A 26,205-nucleotide genomic window follows, 5' to 3' on the forward strand; every position below is an offset into this window, starting at 1 on the left:
ACAAACTAGCTCATAATTTCTTGTCATTTCTGGACACAGCTGCAGACGTTTTCTTATAATCTGAAGAAACCCATTCTCTATCATCAACAATATGCGCTAAGTTTATTCGGTTTCTAATATACTCTGGTATATTATTAAATACCTTTAGATGATAAGATGCCACATATGAGATACAACAGTTAGATCAAGCTCCAACAGGAAGAGACCAAAGACAACGAGCAAATCGATCAAAAGGCGGTGCTTAGGTCTTTGTTCATGGGGTGGAGCCGGATATCAAGCCAAGTGCTTGCCGTCTGGTTTCATAGTGCTACCGATATCCTTACTTTATCAGGCGGTGCTTTAGCATCTACTGATAGATATTAGCAACAGATCGTGCTAAAGACCCCTTATATAGTAATGGCCGACATTCCCCTCGGTGATGAAGATCAAATATCCTATCGCAGCCGCTAAAAGGTTGCCTTGAACCTATAGGTGTCTCTGTAAGTGTGAACAAAAAATTAATTTAGCTATCAAACCTTGTTTTGTTTCAACTAGAAAGCGATGTTATTACCCTTGTAGACCCATATTTTATCTACGTAATTTCAAGCAATGAAATATTAAATATATATTTCTAAGATATTGTCTATCTGTTCATCTATCTCTTTCTTGTGTATCTATTTGTTCATTTCTCTTTCTCTTTTTTTTCCACTCTATCTTTTTCTTCCTAACTTGTATCTTTCTACTCGTGAAGAAGACAGACAAGAGTACAAAAAAATTCTTAACATGATGTGTTTACATTATCAAATGTAACAGAACTAACTTGGGTATGTATTTTAGAAGAAAGATATTCTAAAATCTTAAATGCTTAAGAACCGATAATTATAATTGTACACTTTATTAAACGAAATATTTGTACGTAGCCGAGGTGTAAGTACGTCATGGTACAAACGATCTGACATTTGGAAGTTTCCTTTAGACAGACGTTGACTCTTTGGGTAACACTTAGATATTTACTATTAGCTCGTTTAGTACATTAACTGTATGAACAAAACTGAAGTTAATGTAGGTTATAAAGATATATTTAAATGCACAAGACTGCCTGTATAAAAACTGTATTAATAAGAGCTAGATCCCTACTATATATAATTTGAAAGCTACAAATTTTTAAATTAAAGTGATTATTTAAATAAAATAGTTTATATAAAGTAGTTATTTTTATAACTTTGAAAAATTAAATTTTAAAGTAAAAATACCTAATATAGATATACTATAAGGTTAAACAAAATTTATATTTTGTCCTTTTCAATATGAAACTGCCACTAAAATTTATTGTCATTTAGAGCTTTCACCAAAGAAAAGGTATAGACAAAATAGACTTCGGCAAGTTATTGTATCTGTACACAGTACGCGATATAGCGAAACAAGCGTAGATGATGTTTGCAGGGAAGAAAGCTTGGGTACCTTATGTATGTTTTTGTATTATGAAACATTCAGAATCTCATCACGTTTTAACTGATGGATACAAACTCACTAAAAAACTGTAGTTTTGAACTTTCTTGTCAAAGAGAGAGAAAGATGAAGGATCCTCAGTTAGCTTGTTGGTCCTACTAACAAACACAAACTGTCTTCTCAGGTGACAAATAGTGAAGCCCGCCTACAACTTTCAGTTCACGGAGTGGCACGCCTGACTGAAAGTAACTTGACAGTGATCCGCACCAGGACTCGAAAGCTTAGCTGAACGGAATCTGGATCACGTGCTGATTGTCAAAGAAATGAACCTACATTATCTTACGTCGTGAATGCTTAAATGGCATTTCGCTGTAGAAAATAAAAGGTTTCCCACGGTTAATTCAGCCGTCATAAAGTTAGGCTTAGCTACATCTGAGAACAAGGTATTTGAAAGGCCAACGCTCGTGATAGATTTGTATTTTGTAAAGCTAATCATCCCGGAAAATATATTCAGGAAGATGACAAGAACGACTCAAAAGAAGATTTGTTTTGATTATCATATCAATCTATTATTTAAATAAAAAACATGAGAAGAACTAGAATTGTAATTATAGCTTTTTATGATCTTTGGATGTACTTTACTTCAGTAGAATATCCTGTGAGAACAAAATATATATCAAACAAAGCCAGAAATAATAATAGCAAAGTTATAAGGAGTTGAAATATTTAGGACTATTATGTAACATAGAAATTATTACAAGTTCGTTAGCACGCCATATTATTATGTTACTTGTTTTTAAAAAAATGTCAGCAAAGTCAAACAAATCATGAAATTTTAAATGACTTACGAACAACATGTGAAACCTACAACGACATAGCTTCAAAACTTCTTACAGTTTAATATGTAAAACTTATAATGACAAAAATGAGAAACAATTTACATGTGGTTTGTAGATCCTAAAATGACAAAAATTAAAAGCTACTTACAACTTAATATGTAGAGCCTATAATAACAGAGATTGAAAACTATTTACAAATAATACGTGCAATATGCACTCCTCCAGAACAAGCAATTCGCAAATACAACTGAAAAAGGTATATTTTGATTTACGTTAAAACTTTCATGGTACGAAAAAACTAATATAGTAATAAATAAACATACTTCAAAGGAAACAAATATTTTTTTTAAAGTTTTAAGTTGATTCTTTATTCGTCACCTTCATAGAATATATGATCATGAATTCGTAAAAAAAACAACTAGGAAGTAACAAGGACTAGGAACTCGGCCTGTTATCAAATAATTTGTGTATGATGAAGCAAAAATAAGTTTTATATCAAATACAAACATTTTAGGGTACTTCTTTTTTGTTAACCTTATACATATAAAATGAGCTTCAGTGATTTTTGAAATTCGAAGTGCTTTTCCTTAATGGATAAACCAGTGAGATTTTTACAGGTGTAAACACCTTTTAGTTAAATTCCCACCGATTAAACAGCAACAGTTCTTATTTCTAATTAGACCTCCAGTACGTGTAACCGTTCATCTTTTTTTCTTTCTAAAACACCTTCATTAATGTGGTTTCGTTTCTACCTAGAACTTCATCATGTTTTCGTCTTTATTATTGAAACATCACTTTGTTTTGATTAATCTTGGTTGTGTTCCTGCTCTAAACTTCAATAAACTTATTCACGTGTAGGTTGAGTTCCTTTTTTGATTTTTCAGTACGTGTAAACTATCTTTTGAGTGTTATAAGTGGTTGTACATTTTCACCTCTTGTAATCACACCAGGTTTTCTAGTTTTCACACCAAACAGACACTACCAATTGCTAATAATGCACGATTTTAAGAATTCAAACTTCCCAGCCGGAACTAATTTTCTACAAATTTTCAAGTTACAGTTCTGGTTCATATTGACTTACTTCGAAAAACCTGCAGTCTCACTTTTTTTTTTGTATATGTATTTGTTTACTGACTGTTGTTGGAATTTATTCAACTTAAAAGAAAAAGTTATTAGTTTTATTGTAAAATGAAAACATTACTTCTAAATTATAAAAGTTACAAAAACAATGGTTAAAATAATTCTAATTCATATTCTGGTATGTCTACGGAAAAGAAGTGTTTTTAGCTGATTTACCTTTCTTTTTTTAGAATACTATTTATTGCTTTAATATATTATAAACATGCAATAAAAGATTCTGGTTATGCACAGTCTTTAGTTCTGTCTCAAACACGAGTTTTTTACTGTAATGACAGTAAATAGTACTCGAATGTGGAACTACATTTATATTTATCATTATTTACCTTGTCTACATGTTAATGAATGCAAGTGACAAATGCAATAAGTTTCTTACCTTTTAAGGAATTCAAGTAACAAGCATGAAAAACAACTAATCTTTTTACGGACTCTTAGTGACAGACATTGAAAGGAAACTGATACTTTTTTGGAAACTTGGTAATATAACTTTAAAATGAAAATGTTGTTGGTGATGTCACAAACGAAAGAAATGAAAAAACTAAAACAAATAAAGTCAGTAGTAAAGAAAGAAAAAAATTAAATGTATACATGCAATTGTTACTGTTTACACAGGAGCATTAGCTAACTGTAAGGGATATGTTTTTAACACAAACTAGTAAAATGTCTTGTACGAAATGATCAAAATGTTATAAGCAGATGTATATTTACTGTAATTGTAATAGATAAACACATAGACATAAGAACATATGTATCTTCCTACTGGTCAATCTGACCAACAAATACAAATATTTTGTTTTTCAATCCTGTATACTTGACAATGTACTTTCTTACGCTTTCTAAACTTCGAAAATTCGCCGTCAAACAAGTTTAAAAACAAGCACTTAAATGGACTATTCAATTTTACAGGTGATTAAATATTGTGCTCTAAAGTTTTATTTCTAGAAACTGTTGTAGGTGACCTTCACCCTTATATGAGCTAATTTAAAGACCATGTCCTTATTCAAATCACGTATAATGTATTATTTAAAAGACACATATCGTTCTATTAGTTAAAAATATAAAAAGAAAAATGCTGCGTTCGTTTTATAACAGTGTCGATGTCTAATTTTTTAAAAATGTGCTTTAAAAATATTATAAAGTAAGAATTAAGGACAAGCCTCATCCCATCAAAAAACAGTCCACCTTTGTGGCAGAAGACAAGGAAGAGATTTCCACTGACCCGAAACAACCCACCGTTATTTAGAAAATGCCCCGAATAAATGTCACTGTCTTGTGACAGAGGACTGATTACCGTATCCACTAGGATGTAATAGTATTGGTTTGGTTTGTTTTGAATTTTGCGCAAACCTACCTGAGGGCTATCTGCGCTAGCCGTCCCCAATTTAACAGTGTAAGACTAAAGGGAAAGCAGCTAGTCATCACCGCCCGCTGCCAACTAGTGGGCTACTCTTTTACCAACGAATAGTAGGATTGATTGTCTCTTTATAACCCACACGGCTGAAAGGGCAAGCATGTTTGGAGTAACGTGAATTCGAACCAACGACTCTCAGATTACGAGTACCTTAACCACCTGGCCATGCCGGGCCGGAGCGTGTAATAGTAAGAACATGATTTAAATATAGAGTATATTTTGATTGTGAGCTTCAAATACTGTCATAGTTTTTGGAAATTTACCGAAAATAGACATAGCTAGTTTGTAATAATTTTATTATTCGTATAAAATGAAAGCTTTTGTATATATTTTCACTATAAACAAAATGAGATTTTCTTTTATCTGGGTTCCCCGCTGGTTCAGCGGTAAGTCTAGGGACGTATAACGCTAAAATCAGAGGTTTGAATCCCCTCGGTGGACTTAGCAGATAGCCCAATGCGGCTTTGCTATAAGAAAAACACACTCTTTTATCTAATGTATCATACTATAGTATTTTAAAAGTTGGAATAAGTAAACAAAGCGAACACAGAAACACTCATTCCAGCAAATGCATGCCACCTGGTAGGTTACAGAACAACAGAACTCCTCTATTTCCGAGATATGAAAATGTTATTTATATTATGTTACCATATATATATATAATAGGAACATAAAATTACCCATAATTTTACTGTTACTCTTCATATAACAAATAAGTTATATTATATTACTGCACTTCACGGGTACTTAGCTTGCAGTTGTCGAAAGTATGGTAGGCACGGATCTGTTGTTGCACCTCCCAAGATCTGTAGTACAATACCCGTTACAAAACATTGTGTATTAAAACAAGTGTAAAAATTACAGTTTCTCTTTTCTACCTGTTATCGAGCAAAGACAGTTACAATTATTTTCCTGTGAAAGTAATGTATCAGGTTTACACCTCTTAATTACATGATAAATCAATAACATTTTAACAATATACCTATTTGCCCATTTTTTTTTATATAACACTGTAAAATCTACACAACTGTGACTGAAGCTGATCGATACATTCTTGTCTTTTGTTTCATATCCAAACATTTTATTAACAAATCATGATACAGTGTAGTCGTGACATCATCAAATTGAAAACCAATAGATAAAACAAAACAATTGAATGCTAGTTCACCACTGGCTGTTTTGTTTAAAACTGGATTAACTTTAAATACAATGAATCCTTTTACAATCTGATAAATCAAACAAAGCGTGGAGCAACTACTGTACAAGAACCCTCGTGTTAACAGCTCTAAAGAGACCAAAAGAGCAAAATGTTGGCCTAAATAAAAATAAATAAATATATATATATATTGTTATCTGAAGATTAGAGGCCACTTTTCTTTCTAACTTTATTGTAAAAACCTTTATTATATTGGTTACAATTTACTTTCTGCGCTCCGTCTTCACAACTAAAAATGTCATTTAAAACATTAGAGTTAAACTTGTGGAAAAGACTTATGTTACATCATATTACTGTAACTAAGTCATGATTTCGATGTCATACGTGTATTGGATTACAAAACGTTTTGTCTGTTTGAGATATCTCTTCTTATCTTTAATTTTTGCAAATGTTTCTGATAAGTAGAAACAAGTCGTAATGAACAACAAAATTAGAGAAAATGTTTCGAAATACAAGGGAAACACTGGCGTAATTTTGGTTATATCTTTAAAAATAATATTTTTACTCATTTCCAATAATATGAAAAAAAAACACTGATATTTACTTTTTTGTTTTTCGAAATAATATAACTTGAATAAACTTCTGTGCATTTTAGACTTCGTTACGAAATAATATTCCTTCCTGCAGATCGGGTTTATTGTTTGTTTTAAGAATAAAATCAAAATTAAAGTAACTAATCACGTCATTTTGTCTCTCAAGTACGTATTACATTTACTAAAGTATCAACGCTATTCATATATATTACTTGAACAATGATAATTATTGTAATACGACGTGCACGTATTGTCAACGGAAGGTGGGTATACGTCTAGCATACTATTATTTCTATCCCTGCGACACCCACGACAACATGAGATAGCGGGAGTCAAATGTTTGTGTTGAAAGTGTAGAAACATATGTTTAAATAAATAAAATACTTGAAGACTAACGTGAAGAAAGTCACGTTAAGAGGGAAAAAAAAACCTAGTCCATTAGTTAAACTTTCATTACTCAAAACATCTCGTGATTCTCTCGCTACATGTAGCTGTTCCCAGTTATTAGTCTCCGCTAATGTCAGCGGTGCTGGAATATGGAGGTCTTTAGAACTTGCCTTATCTAGGCTTAGGGAGCAGTTGATTAAATGCAGACCGAGCATAACTAATCGCGAGAGAAACTCCCATCAATTTACACACTTATCCTTGACAAAATCTCCAAATTTCTTATACGATCTGCCCAGCATAAAGCGACGATAAAATAAAATAAAAGAAACACATTTCAAGTTTAAGCTAACTTGTGCATTTAGTAAAATGAAAGTCAAGAAGCCCAGAAATGATAAATAAACGTGAGACTGCTAGCTTATTAACTAAAATAGATTATCCACCGGCCGTAGTTATACCAAATTGTCTATAGATCTATAGGGATAAGGTGAACGGTGCACCAAGTATTCGTGACACTGGTCTGCTCACCGGTGATAAAATAGATACTGTAATGATACTTCTTTTCTCTACCTATCACCCGATAACAAAGTGTATAACGCACTGGTTCTATCAGTATTACCTTTATGCACCGATCAAGTTCAATATAAATGTTTAAATCAGTAAAAATTAAAGATGCTTAAATCAAATTCAATACAAAATAAGATAAGCATTATTTGTAACAGGCTTAAAAGTGTGTTGGACATGAGTACTTTCGTTCTTCAAGATTATGTAGGTATTTCTGTAGCGTTCATATATCATGTAATATTAAGTATGAAATTGTTAATTCATTTTATCTGTATCCTGATAGGTTTTCTAGAACATATACGTGTAGCTTCTAACTTTACTTATATATATATATCTTCTTATTCTGTATTTTAAATGTTTAGGTCTTATCAAGACATTATTTCTGTATTCCATATATTTTTTCTAGGTTATGTGTAACTTACTTTAAATAATATACATCTACATTTTGTAATAAAAACGTGTTTTGTATAAAAGCCTCTAATATTTTTAATACAATTTACTTTCGTTATATAGTGCACGTCCTTATGAGGCCATTGTTGTAAAAAACATGTTTTTAAAGAGATATAGTTTTATTCGTTTCATAATTTCTCATAAGGTTACACGAGGACTAAAGCTATCTACGAATGATCGACCCTAATTTTGATCCGCTGGACTAGAAGAAAGGTCAACAGCATCGTCTGCCATTCTCCTCTGACAGAATCGTGAGACATACCCTCACTTTTATAGCACACTGACGGCTTCAAAGTGCGGAGTGCATTTTTGTGGTAGGGGTAGCAAACTAGAGTACAATTGGATTAACAAAAGGGAATTAGTCATTAGGCCACATCCGGCTCTCAGAGATATAAAAGTTCTTAAATCTTAAATGTCATGAAGTTAAAATACATCTGTTTCCCATAAGATATATTTATCATTTCTGTGTTATATCTGTGTCATATACAAACCCTTTTATTCTTAACGCTTTGTAAATTAAAACTATCTGTTATAAGTTATGCCCGATTTATGCCAGTAGCACATGTGTCTTCTATAAATATATTTTACTTGTGGTAAAAATAACTTAATCAGATTTTGCTGTCCATCTTTCAAATTTATTGGCCAAACTTTTGATTTCTCTCGTAAAACTGTCTTCAGGGGTTGAAAGTCTACTAAATAAATATTGATGATGAAGATACAACTCCCACAGAATTATATTTATTATTAATTTACCTATATTGTTAATTCGAAACAGAATCTATCTATTGTGTCAGTAACGCATCTGTCACTTGCAACTAATCTACCTTACACAAATGTGTCTTCACTAGGTATATGTGTCAGATTAATGTAACAAACGTGTCTTTTATATTATGTCTGTCCTATGTGACGAATTTATCGTCAGTATCTGTCTATAGTACTACTACTATATCTGTCTTATATTAGTAATGTATTTGTCTTCTATTCGTATATATGTTTTGTGTTATTAATGTTTCTGTGTTCTGTTGGCGTCCGCTTCATCAGTAAGATATTTACTTATTGTACAATAAGCTGCTTTATAATAGCCTTCACCCTTTACTTCAGATATATATTTTACATAATAAAGAAATAATTTGAAAACCTATGTATTTGGAACATATATTTTTTATATGCTCATTGTGTGTGTTTCCTTATAGCATAGCCAAATCGGGCTATCTGCTGAATCCACTAAGGAGAATCGAGCCCCCTAATTTTAGAGTTGTAAATCCCTAAACTTATTGCTGTACTAGCGGGAGACAAGATCATTGTGACGAGATTTGTTAAATGTCCCTGAGGTAAACAGCACTTATTCTTTATTTAGTTATTGTGTTGGATATAATATTATACCACAAAACATTTACTAAAAACTTAGATTATTTTTAATGCAAATTGAAGCACGTTCTTCAAATCTTATGTTTATATGGGTTTATCCTCCGATCACGAATACCATATATAAATATACTTTAACACAGATAAAACAGAATGTTTACTAACAAAACATGTTATTATGGATAATAGTTCCATTACAAGCTAGTACATTTTATCCACTTTAAAAAAAATCGTCGTGGTTCGTTAAACACTTTTACCAAGTCTTTTCCACATTCGCAAACAACAGTGCCAAATAAATTGTGTTTAAAGTAGCTAAATGTCAAAACATCAATTTCCTATGACAATGATAAATATCGTGTGTTATCTATTGCATTTAAAGTGGCAATAACTAAAACACCATAGTTTGTATGACACGTGTAACCATGGTGTGTTACAGACAGTGTTTGAGACCATAAGACCTCCATAGCAATGGTCATAGTGTTATCTAGGTAATGTTTAAGCTCACTAATATTCATAACACAATAGTTCATACTATACTAATTCTAAAGTATAGTTTATGTTGTATTATAGAATTTCTAAAACACGAGCACTGTAGTTTTTATCACACTGACATTAAAGCATAGTGTAGATTGTATTATAAAGTGTGTAAATGACAAACAGTAGTTTTTTACCGCACTGATACTTAAGTATAGCATTATTATAAAGTCTCTATAACCAAAACGCAGTAGTATTTACCATATCAATAATAAAGTATAGTTTAAGTTGTATTATAGAGTAGATTTTAAAACACTGATGTTAAAGTATAGCACAGATTGTATTATAAAGTCTCTAAAACACAAACATAGTAGTCTTTACCACATTAATACTAAAAACATAGGTTATGTTGTATTATACAATTTATAAAGCAAAAGCTAGTAGTTATTACAACACTGATATTAAAATATAGTAGCAACTGTATCATGAAGTATATGAAGCATAAATATGGTAGTTTTTACCACACTGATATCCCCAGTGTACAACCTGATGTGATTCGATCTCAAAGTATTTACTGTGATAAGCATAGTATATTGTAGGTTACATTAAGCACCTAAACTGGAAAGAGCCACAGTCTTTTTGTAATGATTACGATGATGTGTGTTTTTATAGTGTTTTAGTTCAAAATAAAATCCTGTCTCATTGAAATTTACAGCTATTCGAGAAATGTATGATCTACTTTAATAATGATAGAAGCATCTGATAACTACTTGCAAGTAAGTACTCGACAGTGCAGTAACTCAACTCAATTTGAGCTACATGTATATTTATCTACTCTTCATCTTCCTGTACTTGGGAAAATATACCTGTGATAACAGTATTACTGGTATAAGAATCATGAAGCAAATGGTATCCCTGACTTGAAGATGCTAACACCATCAGATTGACTACAGGGCCTTTACAATGACAAGAAAACATGCATTCAGCCATTATTCCAAACAAACATTTATCTTCGTTAGTCAAAGTGAATAGCGGTGTGCAAAAGGGACATGAGGCTAAACTTAATGTTTTTCTTGGTTATGGACTAGTTTCATTTCTCAATATAGTAAATGTTTCTAAAATTAACTCTTTAAGCCACAGTTTGAATTGTATTGAAATACTAGTCTTGAAGTTTCTGTTGTATTATCATATATCTTGCCAAACAAAATTTCACCACATAAATAGACCAATCGATATTTTTCTTTATCGACCTTTTAAAAATCCCCGACGCATTGTATAATGCAAATAAGGTTATTTAGAACGCTTACAGATCCTTACAAGTGAAGAAAGTAATAATATATGACTCTTTTAATTTATTTTGACCTACTAGTACTGCTACATTCACCTTTAGAAAGCCCACACAGAACTTTGGCATATTTGCCTTTTCCTATTGGCGATTAAATTATAGTTTCCTATTACATTTAGTTTATGTTTACAGTTACAGTAAAGATAATTATTTATGAGATGCACATCTTCTGTATATATATTATGATGGATTAAACACATAAAACCCAAATGACCATCTGATCTAACAGATATGCTCAAGACGTTTTCTGACAACTTTGGCAATGTCCTTAGATGTGCATCATCCAAGTTACTCTGACAAATATCAACAGAGAATATCAGGTATACAATAATATGAATTGCATTATAAACATGTGGTGAAATTAAGGAAATGCTAATTTAATGGCTTATACTCATCAAGTCTCTTTTTTGCACCATGACAGAATCAGCTCAAAGATTTCACTTCCATAATAATAGACCAAATAAGACAATGTCTAATTTTAGACTAAACAAGTCACTGCGTAGTATTAAACAGTGTCCATTTACAGAACTTGATAAATATAGCAAGTAGACTTACAGTTAAACAACTTGATCAGGAAATAACAGGTTTCTGGCAGAGGCAGAAATTAATTATTCTACATAAAGTTATCTGCAGCTTTCCTGAACACACTGCTTGAATAATTGGCAACAGGTTATCTTTACCTTATAAATAGACATTTACCTTTACTGTTTACATACTTTACATAGCGGTGTGTCTGCGGACTTTCAACGCTAACAACCGGGTTTCAATACTCGCGTAGCTTTATGCTTAGTTCAAAACAACAACAACCTTTACTGTCATACTTGACCCACACACAGGTTATGCTGATAGTCAGGTTACGCATTACATACGTTATTTCAAACCGATTTCTGGAACATCACTTCCGACACTCCCATGTGGCATATACCAACTGGTATTTAATTATATGGACTACCTAACAATCCTCACAAGCGTTTCTTGTTTTGTTTTCCATGTAGTCATTAAAGGTGAGCTATGTTTTTCATGCACTATGTTTTTGAACTTTAAATTCGGCGTGGTAGATGTTTCTGTTCGTCACTGGTTCCTGTTGGTGATAAGCTTCGTATAATTCCATATTTACTTCCATTGTGTCTCCTTTGTACAAGTAAAAGTTAAAGTTTGCTGATGATAGACAAAGACTTGTTTAACAACATCTGACACACTACAAGGTTGAGAAGAGATCTGATAATCTCAGTATCAGCAAAGAACTCCGCTTTGTATCGTCACATACGTACTGCCAAACATAAACTGGCTTGGCCATGTCATACACTAGGGAATTTCATACAAAATTGTAGATCAGTAACTATTCGAAAGCTAGTTTCCTTCCAGATTAACACAAGTTAAAATATTAAAGGAAATATTAGTCTCTGTACTTCCTACTTTTAGCAAGTCGTTTTAGATGACGTTTCTTATCATTCCTTGCTATTACTGGAGAGAAATGCCTATTTGAGTGTAGAAGCCCACTGCAAATGACTGATATCTATAAGCAAGCAAAAATGAGTAATCATCTTAAACGTTCTCAGGGTAATAGTGACTTTTTGGACCGTATTGTATTTGCCTTGTTAATTATGGCAGTCAGTGTACAGTTGGTTAGTTTATTGATTTAATTGAGTGTTGTTGCCTCACTGAAATTGAGGAGTCATTTCTGTATTGTCTGATTGTTAGTCCGTGTATTTCAAATAGGAACCTGCTGATCTTCTTTGTTATCATTGTGTGAGAAATCAGTAGACTTGCATTCTTTATTTCATTAGAAAACATGAAATAAGTAATCAACTTCTCTTATGTTTTTTTATGGCTGTGAAGTCAGCCATTCCGGGTTTTCTCAATTTTTGTGGTTCTTTTACTGTTGAGCATGTACTCTGTGTCTAGACACAGATGGTGTACGTGTATTGACAATGTGAACCATCACTCTGGATAAGTCTTTACGCAATAAAGCAGAATTAAAATGTAGAATGTTGCTGGTGTTTATCATCCTGTTTCTCTGTAAAGGTAGAGTTGTTCTAACCGAGATCTGATTTTTTCTTAAGCCTGACATCGTCCAACAATCGAATCGGTTCTATTAACATTCTTTACTAACAAATGAAGCTCACAAGCTCACTCTTGCTCTGGAACCTAGTATGTTTCTTCATCCCATCTGATCAGAATGCAGAGGGCTGGGTACCAAAGAAGCCTTCATGAAGAGCTTCAGTTGTAGAATACCATTATTTCAGCAAAGATGTTCTTGTGCCATAATAATTAATTTCATACGGACCAGCAGACTACTACAAAGGCTTAGCCTGTGGAAAGAGGATCAGTCCATGTTTTTTCAGAGCTTGGATATTCTCTGCTAGGGTAGTTCTCTTGATAAATTTTATAGGATTGACTAGGTGTCAAAGATATGACTGAGTGCATGAAATTCTAGAACTGACAAACTGAAGAATAAAGAAAATTAGATGAAACAAATTAAAGATGTTGTCTTAAATACATGAAATCAAATATCAGTTTATTAAAAATGTTTATCAGGCTAGTCTGTGGTATTTATATACAGCGACAGTATATCACTGTCTATCACTTTAGCTGAAAAATCATTGGATTTATCTTACAAGTTAGGAGAAGATGAAATTGAAGTCAAATGATTGAGTTGATACAGTAGTTACAATTGTGAAGAAATGGAGTGAATTAAGGAAATAAAACAGTAAATTTCCACAATTTTTTTCTGCTCCTGTCCTTTGGTTTGTTAAATAAAAACAAATTGCAGCTACGTATAATACTTCAGCCTGCTACTGAGACTCACAACTAAACAATAACAGAATAAAGAATAAAACCATGCAGCATCTGCTGAAGGCACAAAAGCCACGAAACTCATAATTTATCCATTTCTAAGCTACATTATAAGGCTTAAAAGCAATTCAAGATAACTTTGTATCCCCATAAGAAATGTTCAGATAGTTACTTCAAGAAAAGATGAACAAACACACTCTGAAGTTTATGGTAACTACCTAAAAGTAATATTTGTAATAACAACTATTGAAGATAAATGAAGTTGATAAATGTGCAAAATTGTTACTTACTGTAGAATGTAGATTTGATATTATATATATATTATAATATCGTAAAAACTTATATCATCATAACTACGGCGATGCACTAAAGATTGTGTTTGATGTTGCTGGAACTCAGATTCCAAAACTCAGGTTAGTCTTTTATCAGAATGATAACTATTTTACTGTAGAACTTCAAATATCAGCACAGTAATAAGTATGCTATACTATAATCGCTAAAATCCAAAGATAAATATGTAATACGGATTGTGTTTAAAGTTAATAGAGCTCAAAATAATCTAGCCTTTGCAAGAATAACGAAAATGTTGTGCTGTGTAGCTTGGACAGTGAAAAACAGCTTTTTAACTTAACAATAAATATAACGTATTATAGATTGTATAGTAACTGAAACTCAAATCGGTAATTACGATAAACTATAAGCTTTCATAAATCTAAAATACTGAATAGAAGAGTATTCTGTGCTAAATATTCTGCTATAAAGTCAGATTCACTACTAATAAGTACATCATAAGTAAACTCAACATGTGTTATAAATTCATCAAATCTGCAATACCAATCCTACAAATTCTATATCTAGAGATGGTTAAACATAGAAAATTAATACATGGCTTTTAAGGACGAGAAAATTATATTAAACGTGACATAACGTGACAAGCTACTTCAAATAAGGTTATGAGGCCAGTAAACGGCCCCCTAGCACGCTTAAACTGGACCTACCTTTAGGAAGTAGCGACTTTAATCCAGTGTCTGGTCCGTAACTACTTGGTTGGCTTAGAGCCCTGGAAAAATGTTCATCAACTACATCTGACGTGTCTCCGGTGAAATAGGTAAAGACAACACAGTTAGCGGATATATAATGAGCGTCAGCTGCACCGTGAGGATTACTTGCAGTATTTTTGTCATCCTCTTTGCCGGTTGTTGTGCAAGACGCGGCCGGAGAATGTGTTGAACAGTCTGTTCCTCTGTTTCTTTGATAGTCTGTACTGAGGTGCTCTAATGGTTCGAGCATCTTATGATGGAGAAATTTCTGAAATTCAAGGAAATTTTACAGTAGTACTAGTCAATGAAATCACGTGAAAAATCTCAAAATCAATTGTTTTTTTCTAAAACTCTAAAAAAAGGGTCTGGTAGATAATTTGCCACCAACATCGTGTACGCTGAACGGTAACCGAAAGCATGTCAGCTATGCTATGGTACCGGCGCGAGCTGGACTTAAGCCCGTGTGTCGCACCGCTGGCATGCAACGGTCATAACAGGGTATCATGGTAAATAATGAAATTTTGTGATGAAGTAGGGAATCCCTCCTGGTTTATGAAAGTGGCGTCTGTTGAAGTGCGTAGTTGACATTCCATTTTACTGAGTGGTAGAGCCAATTACAAGTAAATAACTCGAGAATTTGCCTTATTGTTGCACGTTGGTTATAGCGCTTGCAGTCCAAGCATGCCAGAGTTAGATCAAATGAGAACATTTCTCACTCACCTTTTGCTCGGACATCGGAAGAGCTGACGGAGGAGATGGTCCTGTCACTGTAAAAGGTCCAGCACCCAACGTAGGGGCAGCGGGTGCGGAGGAAGGGGCCGCACCAGCCGCAGCTGCAGGGGCAGGTCGCTGGGGATAGGGAAAATATGGCGTGTAAGGCTGGTACATTACGTCTATGCAACTCATTGTGCAAACACTATCTGCAGGAGAGAAGTTTTCTCCTACTGTCTTCTTCTCCAATTTTACCCTGTTCCCAACATGATCGATGTTCACTACGTTCACCCCAGGGGGCGGGACTTGTAATGAACGCCTGTCGCCCATCGCTGGTGCAGACTAGGACAGAGAATTCCACGCCTACTTTTGACGTAATAAACGCTAATCCAATCGCTGCGACTGACACATACGGCTTGAATTGAGAACATCACGGAAGCCGAAGACAGCACAACATTAATGTCCGATTTACTCTATACTAGATGTTAAGAGTTTTTCAGAAACTTGAATAATGATCTATCTAATCTATAGATAGAAGTCCGTATTTCTGTTCTTTTGCAAGAGGTGCTAAATGCACGCACACCAAAAGTATTGACAGCAGTAAACCTGAGATCCATCTCAACGGATTTAAATCTCATCCAGGAGTATACACCTTCACGTTTTTAATCGATCACCAACAAAAACGTAAAGGTAAGAAAATAAATTGTCATTCAAACTAGAGCAAGCTCTCAAAACCTGTAACTTTTTGATTTCCATTATGACTTGATTAATTGACTATCATCGAGTTTAGCAAAAACCTTCTATTTAAAGGTACTATTAATTGAATATGATCAAAAGTATCAAAACACCTGCTGCTTTGTATCATCCTATTATAATCTTAAAAGGTTTAAGGAGTGTGCTTTCCACTGATATAGTATAAAATTTTCATTTGTGTATAACACCTCCACTATTATTTTCTACGAGCTAATTATTTGATTATTTCAAAAAATAATGAAAATTGTGTTCATAATACATGTCACATCACAACCTGAACCTAAACTTACAGTGGCAGAGTTGAGAGCATTTGATTAGACAATTAGTCCTGTCTCGTTATTCCCCTATATTTGGGTGTACCTAACGGTTCGTGTGCTGGATTTTGGTTTGTGTCTCATTAGCTCTTCAAAAACAAGAACAACAAAAAACAACAGAGCACGGGTGCGATATAACATGAGTAGTCAAGTGTCATTTACAATTAGATTATTATTAGTAAATGTTGTCGACTAGTTATTTTTTCCTCTAGTCAATTTAAGTTTAGACAGCTAGGGCGTATAGCCTTTGTGTAGTTTTGTAAAGATACCTGGAATGAACAAAAACAATCATGTTCCATGGTTGTACATTATTCTTTATATAAATATTTAAGTTATCTGTTTCTTTCGTTTTGTTTATGTTTGAGAAAATATGATCTTGTTTTAAATTAATACGTACATTTTTATCTCATTTATTAAGAATGATGATTGTTTCTTTGTATTCTCAAGTGTGATCGTTCACAAATATGTATTTGTGTAATATGTTCAATATGTTAGATGATGGTTTAACTGTACCCCTGGTTCACATCTCAACCGATGTTTTCCAGATCTTCTGTTGCAGAGGAAATATTCTAGACTTTTCCCACTCCCTCCATCAGTGCATTATTCTCTTCCAGACATTTTACTGTCAAATCACAATTCATAATTGGGTGAAAATAATACATATCTTGTGTATGCCGATTTTAAGCTGTATCAGAATAGGATCATATTTTGCATTTGAAGCAGAAATGTTTGAATTTACAAAAATCTCAGTGTGATAAATTGTACCAAAATTCATTTTATTTTGCATAAAATATAACATGTTCGTGTATTTCTCTATGGGGCCGTTGCATAACATTCTCTTTCTTTCTTAAGAGGATATTAACTTGAAGTGTTTTAAGACGTTAATGACGTCATTTATTATTATTAATTTGGCGTAATGTTAACAAAAATTTAATTATTTTTTTTACTTCAGTAGATGCACACTTTCCTCTGAATGTGTTACGTCAATACGTGCATTATACAGCAACATGTTAACTTATCATCACGCCAATAAATTCAGCATGGAAAAAATATCAAAAACGTGCGATCCAAAGTGATATTTCACATTCTTGAAAAATCATATACTTCGCAGAAGCTTGCTTGAAAATACTTTCTTATCTAAATTTAACATAGCTTGTCATTTTTCTGAATGATATTTCAATACTTGGGTGCCAAATAAATGTTTAAAATAATTTTAATAATTAAATAATTAATGAGCTTAATTATTAAAATCTATTTTAATTAGATTTTGAGTTTCAGATATTAGGAAATATTAATAAAACGGGATTAAATATTTAATAAAATAATTACTTAACACCAACTAATGTATTACTTATATGTTCTTTCAGTTTCTGTCCCCTGCTGGGACAGTGGTAAGTTTTTGGATATACAACTTTAAAATCAGCGATTCAATACCTCTCGGTGAACTCAGCAGATAGCTTGATGTGACTTTGCTATAAGAAAACACACGCACACAGATGTTATCAGCATTGATTTAAGGATTTTTATTTAATATAGTTTCAAAGTGGTTTCTTTAGCGACTAAGAAAGCTAGGTTTTCCTACAGGTGTTACATAAATAATTAGTAATGTGGTGTCACAAGTATCGTACAATTGGTGCATTTCATTCAACAGCTCTTTAATTTGTATACGGTATTTTAAAATCATACTGATGTTGTTGTACATTGCTAAGCATGTTTTGCTCTGTGATAGCGTTCTTCGACCAATATGTTTCGTCTAACCAAGTCTGATTTAAGTATACATGAGCATGATGTATTTCAGAATTCAAATACTTTCCCTTCATTTACTCTTGATCATCTCATTGAATGATCTTTCACGAAGACAAATCTGAAGAGTAAAATACACAAAAGCTTATTTGCTCAAAGTAAGTAGTTGGAAGATTGGTGTACAAGAGCAAATAAGAGTTGCATGTCAATACCGATAAGTTTTCAACTTTTACATTGACTAGTATTCTGGTTTAACAGTTTAAACATATATTTGGTGGCATAGAGAAATCTAACTAAATAATATTTTGATATATATTTAAAATCTCAGATCTATTTGTTTTATATTTTTATTATAAACTCAGTAAACAATGAAATTGATTACACTTCTTCAGAAAGTTTCTGTTTCAACTGTAGAAACAGAATAATGCAGCAAATAATAATGTCATGTACCTACAACAAAATAGTGAAACTAAACTGGACTTTTTAATGTTTCTAATTATTATTTTAACAAATTATTTTTGTGTTTCGTCGACAAAAATGAAATGTTTATTTTAAATATAATAATTGTAAACAGAACTTTTCCACTAAGTTTAATCTTTCATAAAATGTTTGAAATTTAAAATGAATATGTTATCGAAGCTATTTATATGTGGTTCATGTTTTGAAACAGACATGATTGTTTGTATCTTAGATTATTTATGAAATTAGCACAGAATAGTTTTATTTTGTGTATATTTTAAAGTGTGAAGCTAATTTTTCTTTGCCTATAATTTTGAAATTATATATGTATCTACGTAATTAAATTAATTCAAAACTTCTCGTATAATATAAACATTTATTTTTGTGAAGTAAAGCTCTTATACTTTTTCTTAGAATTATACGTGTTGTCAATAGTTTTAAGTTCGAGTGTTAAAAATTACACAGAAGCGAATTTGGTTTAAAAACTGTGATGTTTTGGATTATCAGTCACCAGCTGTGTGTTTTACTGAAATGTATCTAAGAGTAAGCTTTTTTGTATTTTTTATCAGATGAACATAGTAATTTTTCAAAACCAGAAACATCATAAACGTTTTCATAAATAATTCATAATTTTTAATGAATAAAGAAAGCTTGAAGATGTAACCATGAAAAAAATCGAACTTGGTTTCCACGACAATAAGAAAATGACTATTTTTTAATAGCAAACTACCTTTCCAAAGTTTAAAAAAATTAACTGATTAAGCATAAGTTTAATGTTTCCAATCTTTCTTGAATTTTCTCTAATGGCAAAGCTTTTATTTTTGCAAATAATACGATACATATATATGTTCAGTGTAATACTTATTAATAATTACCGTTTAGTCATATTATAGAAGTATATGATTTCCGCAGCCTCTGTCTCTCTATATTATCATTCTAAAACAATTTCAGTCAAAAGGTAAGTAGACATAGTAACTTTTATAGGCATAAAATAGTTGGCTTATCAAGTCCTAAATTCATAAAACAAAAGCACGATTATACTTCAGTTACGTAATATTTTAATAAATATTTACTATCAGACTTTAAGTAAAATATTCACAAAAACTGCTTAGTTCTTAGTTACTTAATATTTCAGTCAGATTTCAACAACTATATACTAGCTGGTTTAATAAAAATGAAACATGAGAACCTTTATAGTAGAACGCGTAATGCTGCTCATCGATAAAAGTCATTTCATTTAAGTTGAACTTTAAGAACCAGTATTTTATTATCAAGTTACATATAATTCCTTACTTCTCTATTAAGATCTTTTGCTTATTAATATTTCATTGAAATTAAACTTTTGTTTTACGTTGTAAATACAGTGAACTGAGGCTGAAAAGCAATAGTTTAATTTACTTCAAACAAAAATTGCCGAAATTTATTCTGTCAAAGCTTCTAGTTTCACTGACATAGTGCAATAAATTTGGAACTATTTTTCTAAACGCTTGATGAGTATTACAAATTTTAAGTATATTGTCTTTGTATTCCATACTTTTGTAAAGTACTTTACTAACAGTTGGATGAATTCCATGTCAGTTTAACAAACTACAACTGTCTGTTTTATACTTTAAACTTCAGCTCATTATTTTATATAAAGATAACATTTCTGAGATTTATACAACAAGATAAAATTTAGGTTCTTAACACAAGCATTTCAGAATTAGTGCTTTACAATAACAAGCCATAAAAATAAAGCTCAAAGTGTTTTGGTTTTTTTTTCTTGTGGGCGCAGTTAAACCTCACAACCACGGATGATGCATCAACTAGGCGTGCCTCCAGAGGGATGGAGGAATTATACAAAGTCTGACTTTTAGTCTAGATTCATAAAACTTTCTTTTACAGGATAGAAGTTAGTTTATTCATAAAAGTGCAAGGAGTTTAATCAGGTAATGATTTTTAGAAGCACGTTTATAAGTTTAGAAAAGCCTTCTATTAAGTTAAATACCAAATTGATATTTTTCTTATAAAAACTATAATTTTGTGTATCGGCCCGACATGGCCAAGCGTGTTAAGGCGTTCGACTTGTAATCCGAGGGTCGCGGGTTTGAATCCCAGTCGCACCTAACATGCTCGCACTTTCAGCCGTGGGGGCGTTATAATGTAACGATCAATCCCACTATTCTTTTGTAAAAGAGTATCCCAGCCCAAGAGTGGGTGGTGATGACTAGCTGCCTTCCTTCTAGTCTTACACTGCTAAATTAGGGACGACTAGCATAGATAGCCCTCAAATAGCTTTGCGCGAAATTCAAAACAAACATTTTGTATATCAAAACTGGCAATGTGTGTACGTAATTTTTTCTTACATTTTTTTAACTAAAGTGTTTATGGATTTATGTTTGAAGAAGTTAAAATTAGAAAACAGATGGTTAAAATTTCAATACTGTGTAGTTTTAACTTCATCATTATATAACTTTATATTGCTGAACTTGTTTTTCTCGGTTTACTGAACTTACGGTTAGAATATGGTAACTACAGAAAGTTCTGTTCAAGTAGCTTGGTAAATATTTGTTTATACTCAGAGCTACAATAATAGTTTATCTACAAATTCAATCAATGCATCAGGTTGTTGCAAACTCCCTCAAGCTTTCCAACTCACAGTAGGATCACAGTAGGAAAGCAGGACATACCAAGAGGTTAGAGGTAGCTCGACGCACTTAACCAGTGTAGAACCTGCCGTAGGGCCAAGTCACAAACATCGTTTTTTTTCGGTTCATGGCGAATGTTCTTCTAGTTAAGTACTGTTGTTTCAACGTTGTTACTGATACTTATCTCCACTGTCGAAAGAAGATAACAAGATCAATGGTCAGTGAAAGAGTTTATGTCTTCGAAATATTGCCAGAGGTTTTCATCCCATAATGTATTGCGAAAGAAATTTTATACAGTGGGAATTTTAAAAGGTGGTAATAATAATCACTTCCTCTTGGGGCTCTCGCCCACTCTCTAAATACTTGTGGTCATTTACTGTAGAACACCCTATAAGCGTAATTATCTAAATGTCAGGTCAGAGGACACTTCCTATGAGCGTGTGCTTATATCCATGGGAATCGTCAGGAGCAGCTCACTGTATGATGAAGGTGCAAGAGAACTAATGAGAACATGTGTGAAACAGAAATGGTAACAGGGAAGCTGACACTTGCCCTTTTGATAGACAACCTTGTTCCATTACTGTTTGAGATCCCAGCAGGCGCCGATATAAGGTTTCGGTTGCTCCACATGTGGTCTGCTGCCTCTGTTATGCATAGACCTTCGCAACGCTATTATATATATAGCATGCTAGTTAGCTAGTGATATACAGATACATAAATCGTTCAATACATCTATTTCAACCAGTTCACAGACATATTTCTATATAAAATACAGGTCGTGTAAAACCATCACCTTAGGGACATTGATAAGTATAGGCAAAATGGAAATTACAAATATTAGTTAATTATAAACACCACACACCCAGTGAAATCACAGATAAGTAACACTTCTAAGAATCACTTTGAAAAAAAAAGTATTCGGTCAACATCAAATTTTATTCAAGTATATATTGGTGTATAAAGCTGAGAAAACATTGTCTTAGAATAAAATTTTCTAAATCATATGTCCTTTTTTTATTTAACAAAGCTGTTTATATGTGCTCGTAAGCACCAATACACAAAGACAGTTAAAAATCACTAAAGTAATGTGTACTGTGTGTGTACTGATCAAACATAAGCTTAAACAAACATTATCGCGCTTTGCTCTTGGACAAAAATTACATCTAAGTAAATATTGTTTTGTTAAGGTTTGTTTTATCTTGAACATTATAGTTTAAAGGCGTACGAAAACATACTTAACTCAAGACGTTAATTAGAATCTAAATGATAAGAATAACACGAATCTCAAACCTGAACATATAAATATGAAGCGTTTTTTTAAAGGAGCAAATAATGTATTAAATAAAGAAAGAATTATACTAAAATGTGTAATTATTCTGGCTGGTAAGGATCTGACCAAAAACCTAGAAATAAGATCAGTATTAACCATAAATGTTCGTTTATATAGGAAGAAATAAGATAAAATATATTAATAGTAAAATGTGACCTAATATAATGCTTATACTAATATTACATGACACAAACATGATTTGGCCCAAGTGGGTTAAGGCGTTCGATTCGTAATCCGAGAGTCGCGGGTTCGAATCTCCATCGCACCAAACATGCTCGCCCTTTCAGCCGTGGAGGCGTTATAATGTGACGGTCAATTCCACTATTCGTTGATAAAAGAGTAACTCGAAAGTTGACGGTGGTTGGTGATGACTAGCTGCCTTCCCTCTAATTTTACACTACTAAATTAGGTACGGCTAGCGCAGATAGCCCTCGTGTGCTTTGCGCGAAACTCAAAAACAAAACAAAAAACATGATTTAGTTTCAAGCTTGCTAGCAAAAACTGGTAAACAGTGGTTCGTACTCAAACGAGAAAAGCATTCGAAAATATAAGCGCTTAATCAACTTTAAATTCTACGTGCATATAAAAATTAAACACTACATAAATTTTGTTTTCCGTTGACTTATCAATTATATTTAGGGTTTATAACCCACTGAATTTTAGGCTTGATACCGGTGTTCGGAACAGCATAGGTAGGTAATTTTGCAGCTTTGCGTAAAGACATAAACCTTAACTTCTGCTCATGTTTTCTTAGATGAAACATTTAAAATAAATCATTTATGCATGTATATGATTAACTCACTACAGAATATTAGTCATCAAAGACCTACTACATATAAACTAAGTTTTGTATTTACTGAATACATTAGTTAAAGAAGTTATGCGTAAATTACGTGTTAAAATTCATTTGACTTAAAAATAAGTAATACAATAACAAAAAAAACGTATCTATGGGTAGAAAAGCTCTAAAAATGAGAAAAAAATTTCAAAATACATAACAGAAAGAAAATCATTGCTCAAAATTTCGGTAAACGTTTTTGAGTTGAAGATCGTTTGGCAGAAATGCGATCAGAAATTTGTCTTTCTCTAAACAACAAATTTCATTCATTTCCGTACTTTATGAAGTAGGTGTAAGGTCTATGTAAGGTCCTGGAGAAATATGAGTTCAAGCATGAAGCCTAATATAAACTATATATAAATATTAGTTGAATTAATAAATTGGAATGAAATTGATCGTGGAGTATGCATAAAAAAACTTTAAATTAAGAGGAAGGTTTACATGGGACCCCATTTCACATTTGGTTGCGTTGTAAAGAATGTGTGTACAGAATATATGAATAATTAATTACAGCAGATAAAAGTTCTATATAAGAATAGAGTAGAAATTAACTTGTGTAACATTTATATGTTATGGATAATTTATAAAGGTGAAATCCTTTGATGAAAATTCTATAGAAGGTATATGATGAATATTTAGATACATATTTTAATACATCTGCACAGTAAATCCATGTATAAGGTATCAAGTATTAAAATAGTTTACTTATTTGATATCCAATAATTTTTGTACTATTCTATTGCTCTAATTTATCTTTCAATCTATATATATATATGTATACTAGTTTTATCCTCTTTTGTATTTTTTGCAAACAGCTACAAAATCGTCAGTAAATAGATTTTTGGTGTTTCAAATCTGTATATAAGTGACCAATATGACGAGTAACAAGTCGAATAGGGCTTTTTTAATGCATATCTTATGCAATAAACAATAAAACATTCATGAAAATATCTAGCATTATAATCTCCCTAACACGTGATTCCATAATGTAAATTTACTACATGATTTAGTCTATATTAAGAAACGATGTGTTCAGAATCTTTATCTAAAAAATAATCTGAATTGACTTTAAGTACTGAATAATAAAGGAATTTGTCGACGGTTATCAGAGATTTGACAATAAAAACAAACATTTTTGTAATTTTAATTTTATGATATCATGAGTCATTTTAAGTTTCACAGGTTTCATTAAAATATCAAAAAATAGAAAAAAATAGTGAGTAAGAACTGAAATTTATTTATTTTTATTTCTGAATATGTGATAGTCAAAACTGTTGCAATAATAAATTATAAATCACAACTTACCACAATATTTCAAAATTTCTAAATATTTCAAAAATATTTATTCAAAGTTTGATACTTATTGCAGTGATACTAAACGCACGTTGCGGACGTGTGATGAGCATCCTAAATGATGTTTGTCTAAATAAGAACTTAATTTTATTTCCAGTAATATTTATTTTATTCTCGAAATAATTATGAACAGACAATGCAGTAGATAATATTCATGTTCGAAGCTACGTTACGATCGGTTGATTACTGATCTTCTTAGACTTGCACTTCAAAATATAATAGATTAGTTACATTTGTAAATATAATAGGTTAGTTACATTTGTAAATATAATAGGTTAGTTACATTGGTAAATATAATAGGTTAGTTATATTCGTAAATATAATAGATTAGTTACATTCGTAAATATAATAGGTTAGTTACATTTGTAAATATAATAGGTTAGTTACATTGGTAAATGTAATAGGTTAGTTACATTTGTAAATATAATAGGTTAGTTACATTGGTAAATATAATAGGTTAGTTACATTCGTAAATATAATAGATTAGTTACATTCGTAAATATAATAGATTAGTTACATTTGTAAATATAATAGGTTAGTTACATTGGTAAATATAATAGGCTAGTTACATTGGTAAATATAATAGGTTAGTTACATTGGTAAAGATAATAGATTAGTTACATTCGTAAATATAATAGATTAGTTACATTTGTAAATATAATAGGTTAGTTACATTGGTAAATATAATAGGTTAGTTACATTGGTAAATATAATAGGTTAGTTACATTCGTAAATATAATAGATTAGTTACATTCGTAAATATAATAGATTAGTTACATTGGTAAATATAATAGGTTAGTTACGTTCGTAAATATAATAGATTAGTTACATTTGTAAATATAATAGGTTAGTTACATTTGTAAATATAATAGATTAGCTACATTTATAAATATAATAGATTAGTTACATTTGTAAATATAATAGGTTAGTTACATTTGTAAATATAATAGGTTAATTACATTTATAAATATAATAGATTAGTTACGTTTGTAAATATAATAGGTTGGTTACATTTGTAAATGTAATAGGTTAGTTACATTCGTAAATATAATAGATTAGTTACATTTGTAAATATAATAGGTTAGTTACATTCGT

General features: G+C 31.7%; 1 protein-coding gene and 1 long non-coding RNA gene across 3 annotated transcripts in view; one reads left to right on the plus strand and one right to left on the minus strand.

Annotated features, from left to right (window-relative positions):
• The window catches only part of LOC143258553 (transcription cofactor vestigial-like protein 2), a 37,299-nt gene extending 21,347 nt beyond the window's left edge, over positions 1–15,952 (minus strand). Inside the window, exons 1-2 of one of the 2 annotated variants that reach the window (XM_076517684.1) lie at positions 15,703–15,952; positions 14,941–15,250 (exon numbers count right to left, since the gene is read on the minus strand). In XM_076517684.1, coding sequence (XP_076373799.1) covers positions 14,941–15,250; positions 15,703–15,888 — 496 coding nt within the window. In that variant the 5' untranslated portion in view covers positions 15,889–15,952. The remainder of the gene's footprint in view (positions 1–14,940; positions 15,251–15,702) is intronic. The other variant, XM_076517683.1, reaches the window with a different exon arrangement.
• Positions 15,102–26,205, plus strand: part of LOC143258554 (uncharacterized) — a 94,964-nt gene continuing 83,860 nt past the window's right edge. The window contains exon 1 of the long non-coding RNA XR_013032353.1: positions 15,102–16,383. This is a non-coding gene — a long non-coding RNA (uncharacterized LOC143258554). The remainder of the gene's footprint in view (positions 16,384–26,205) is intronic.

Source organism: Tachypleus tridentatus, chromosome 8 (assembly GCF_004210375.1).
Source record: "Tachypleus tridentatus isolate NWPU-2018 chromosome 8, ASM421037v1, whole genome shotgun sequence".
In the NCBI taxonomy this organism is placed as follows: Eukaryota; Metazoa; Arthropoda; class Merostomata; order Xiphosura; family Limulidae; genus Tachypleus; species Tachypleus tridentatus.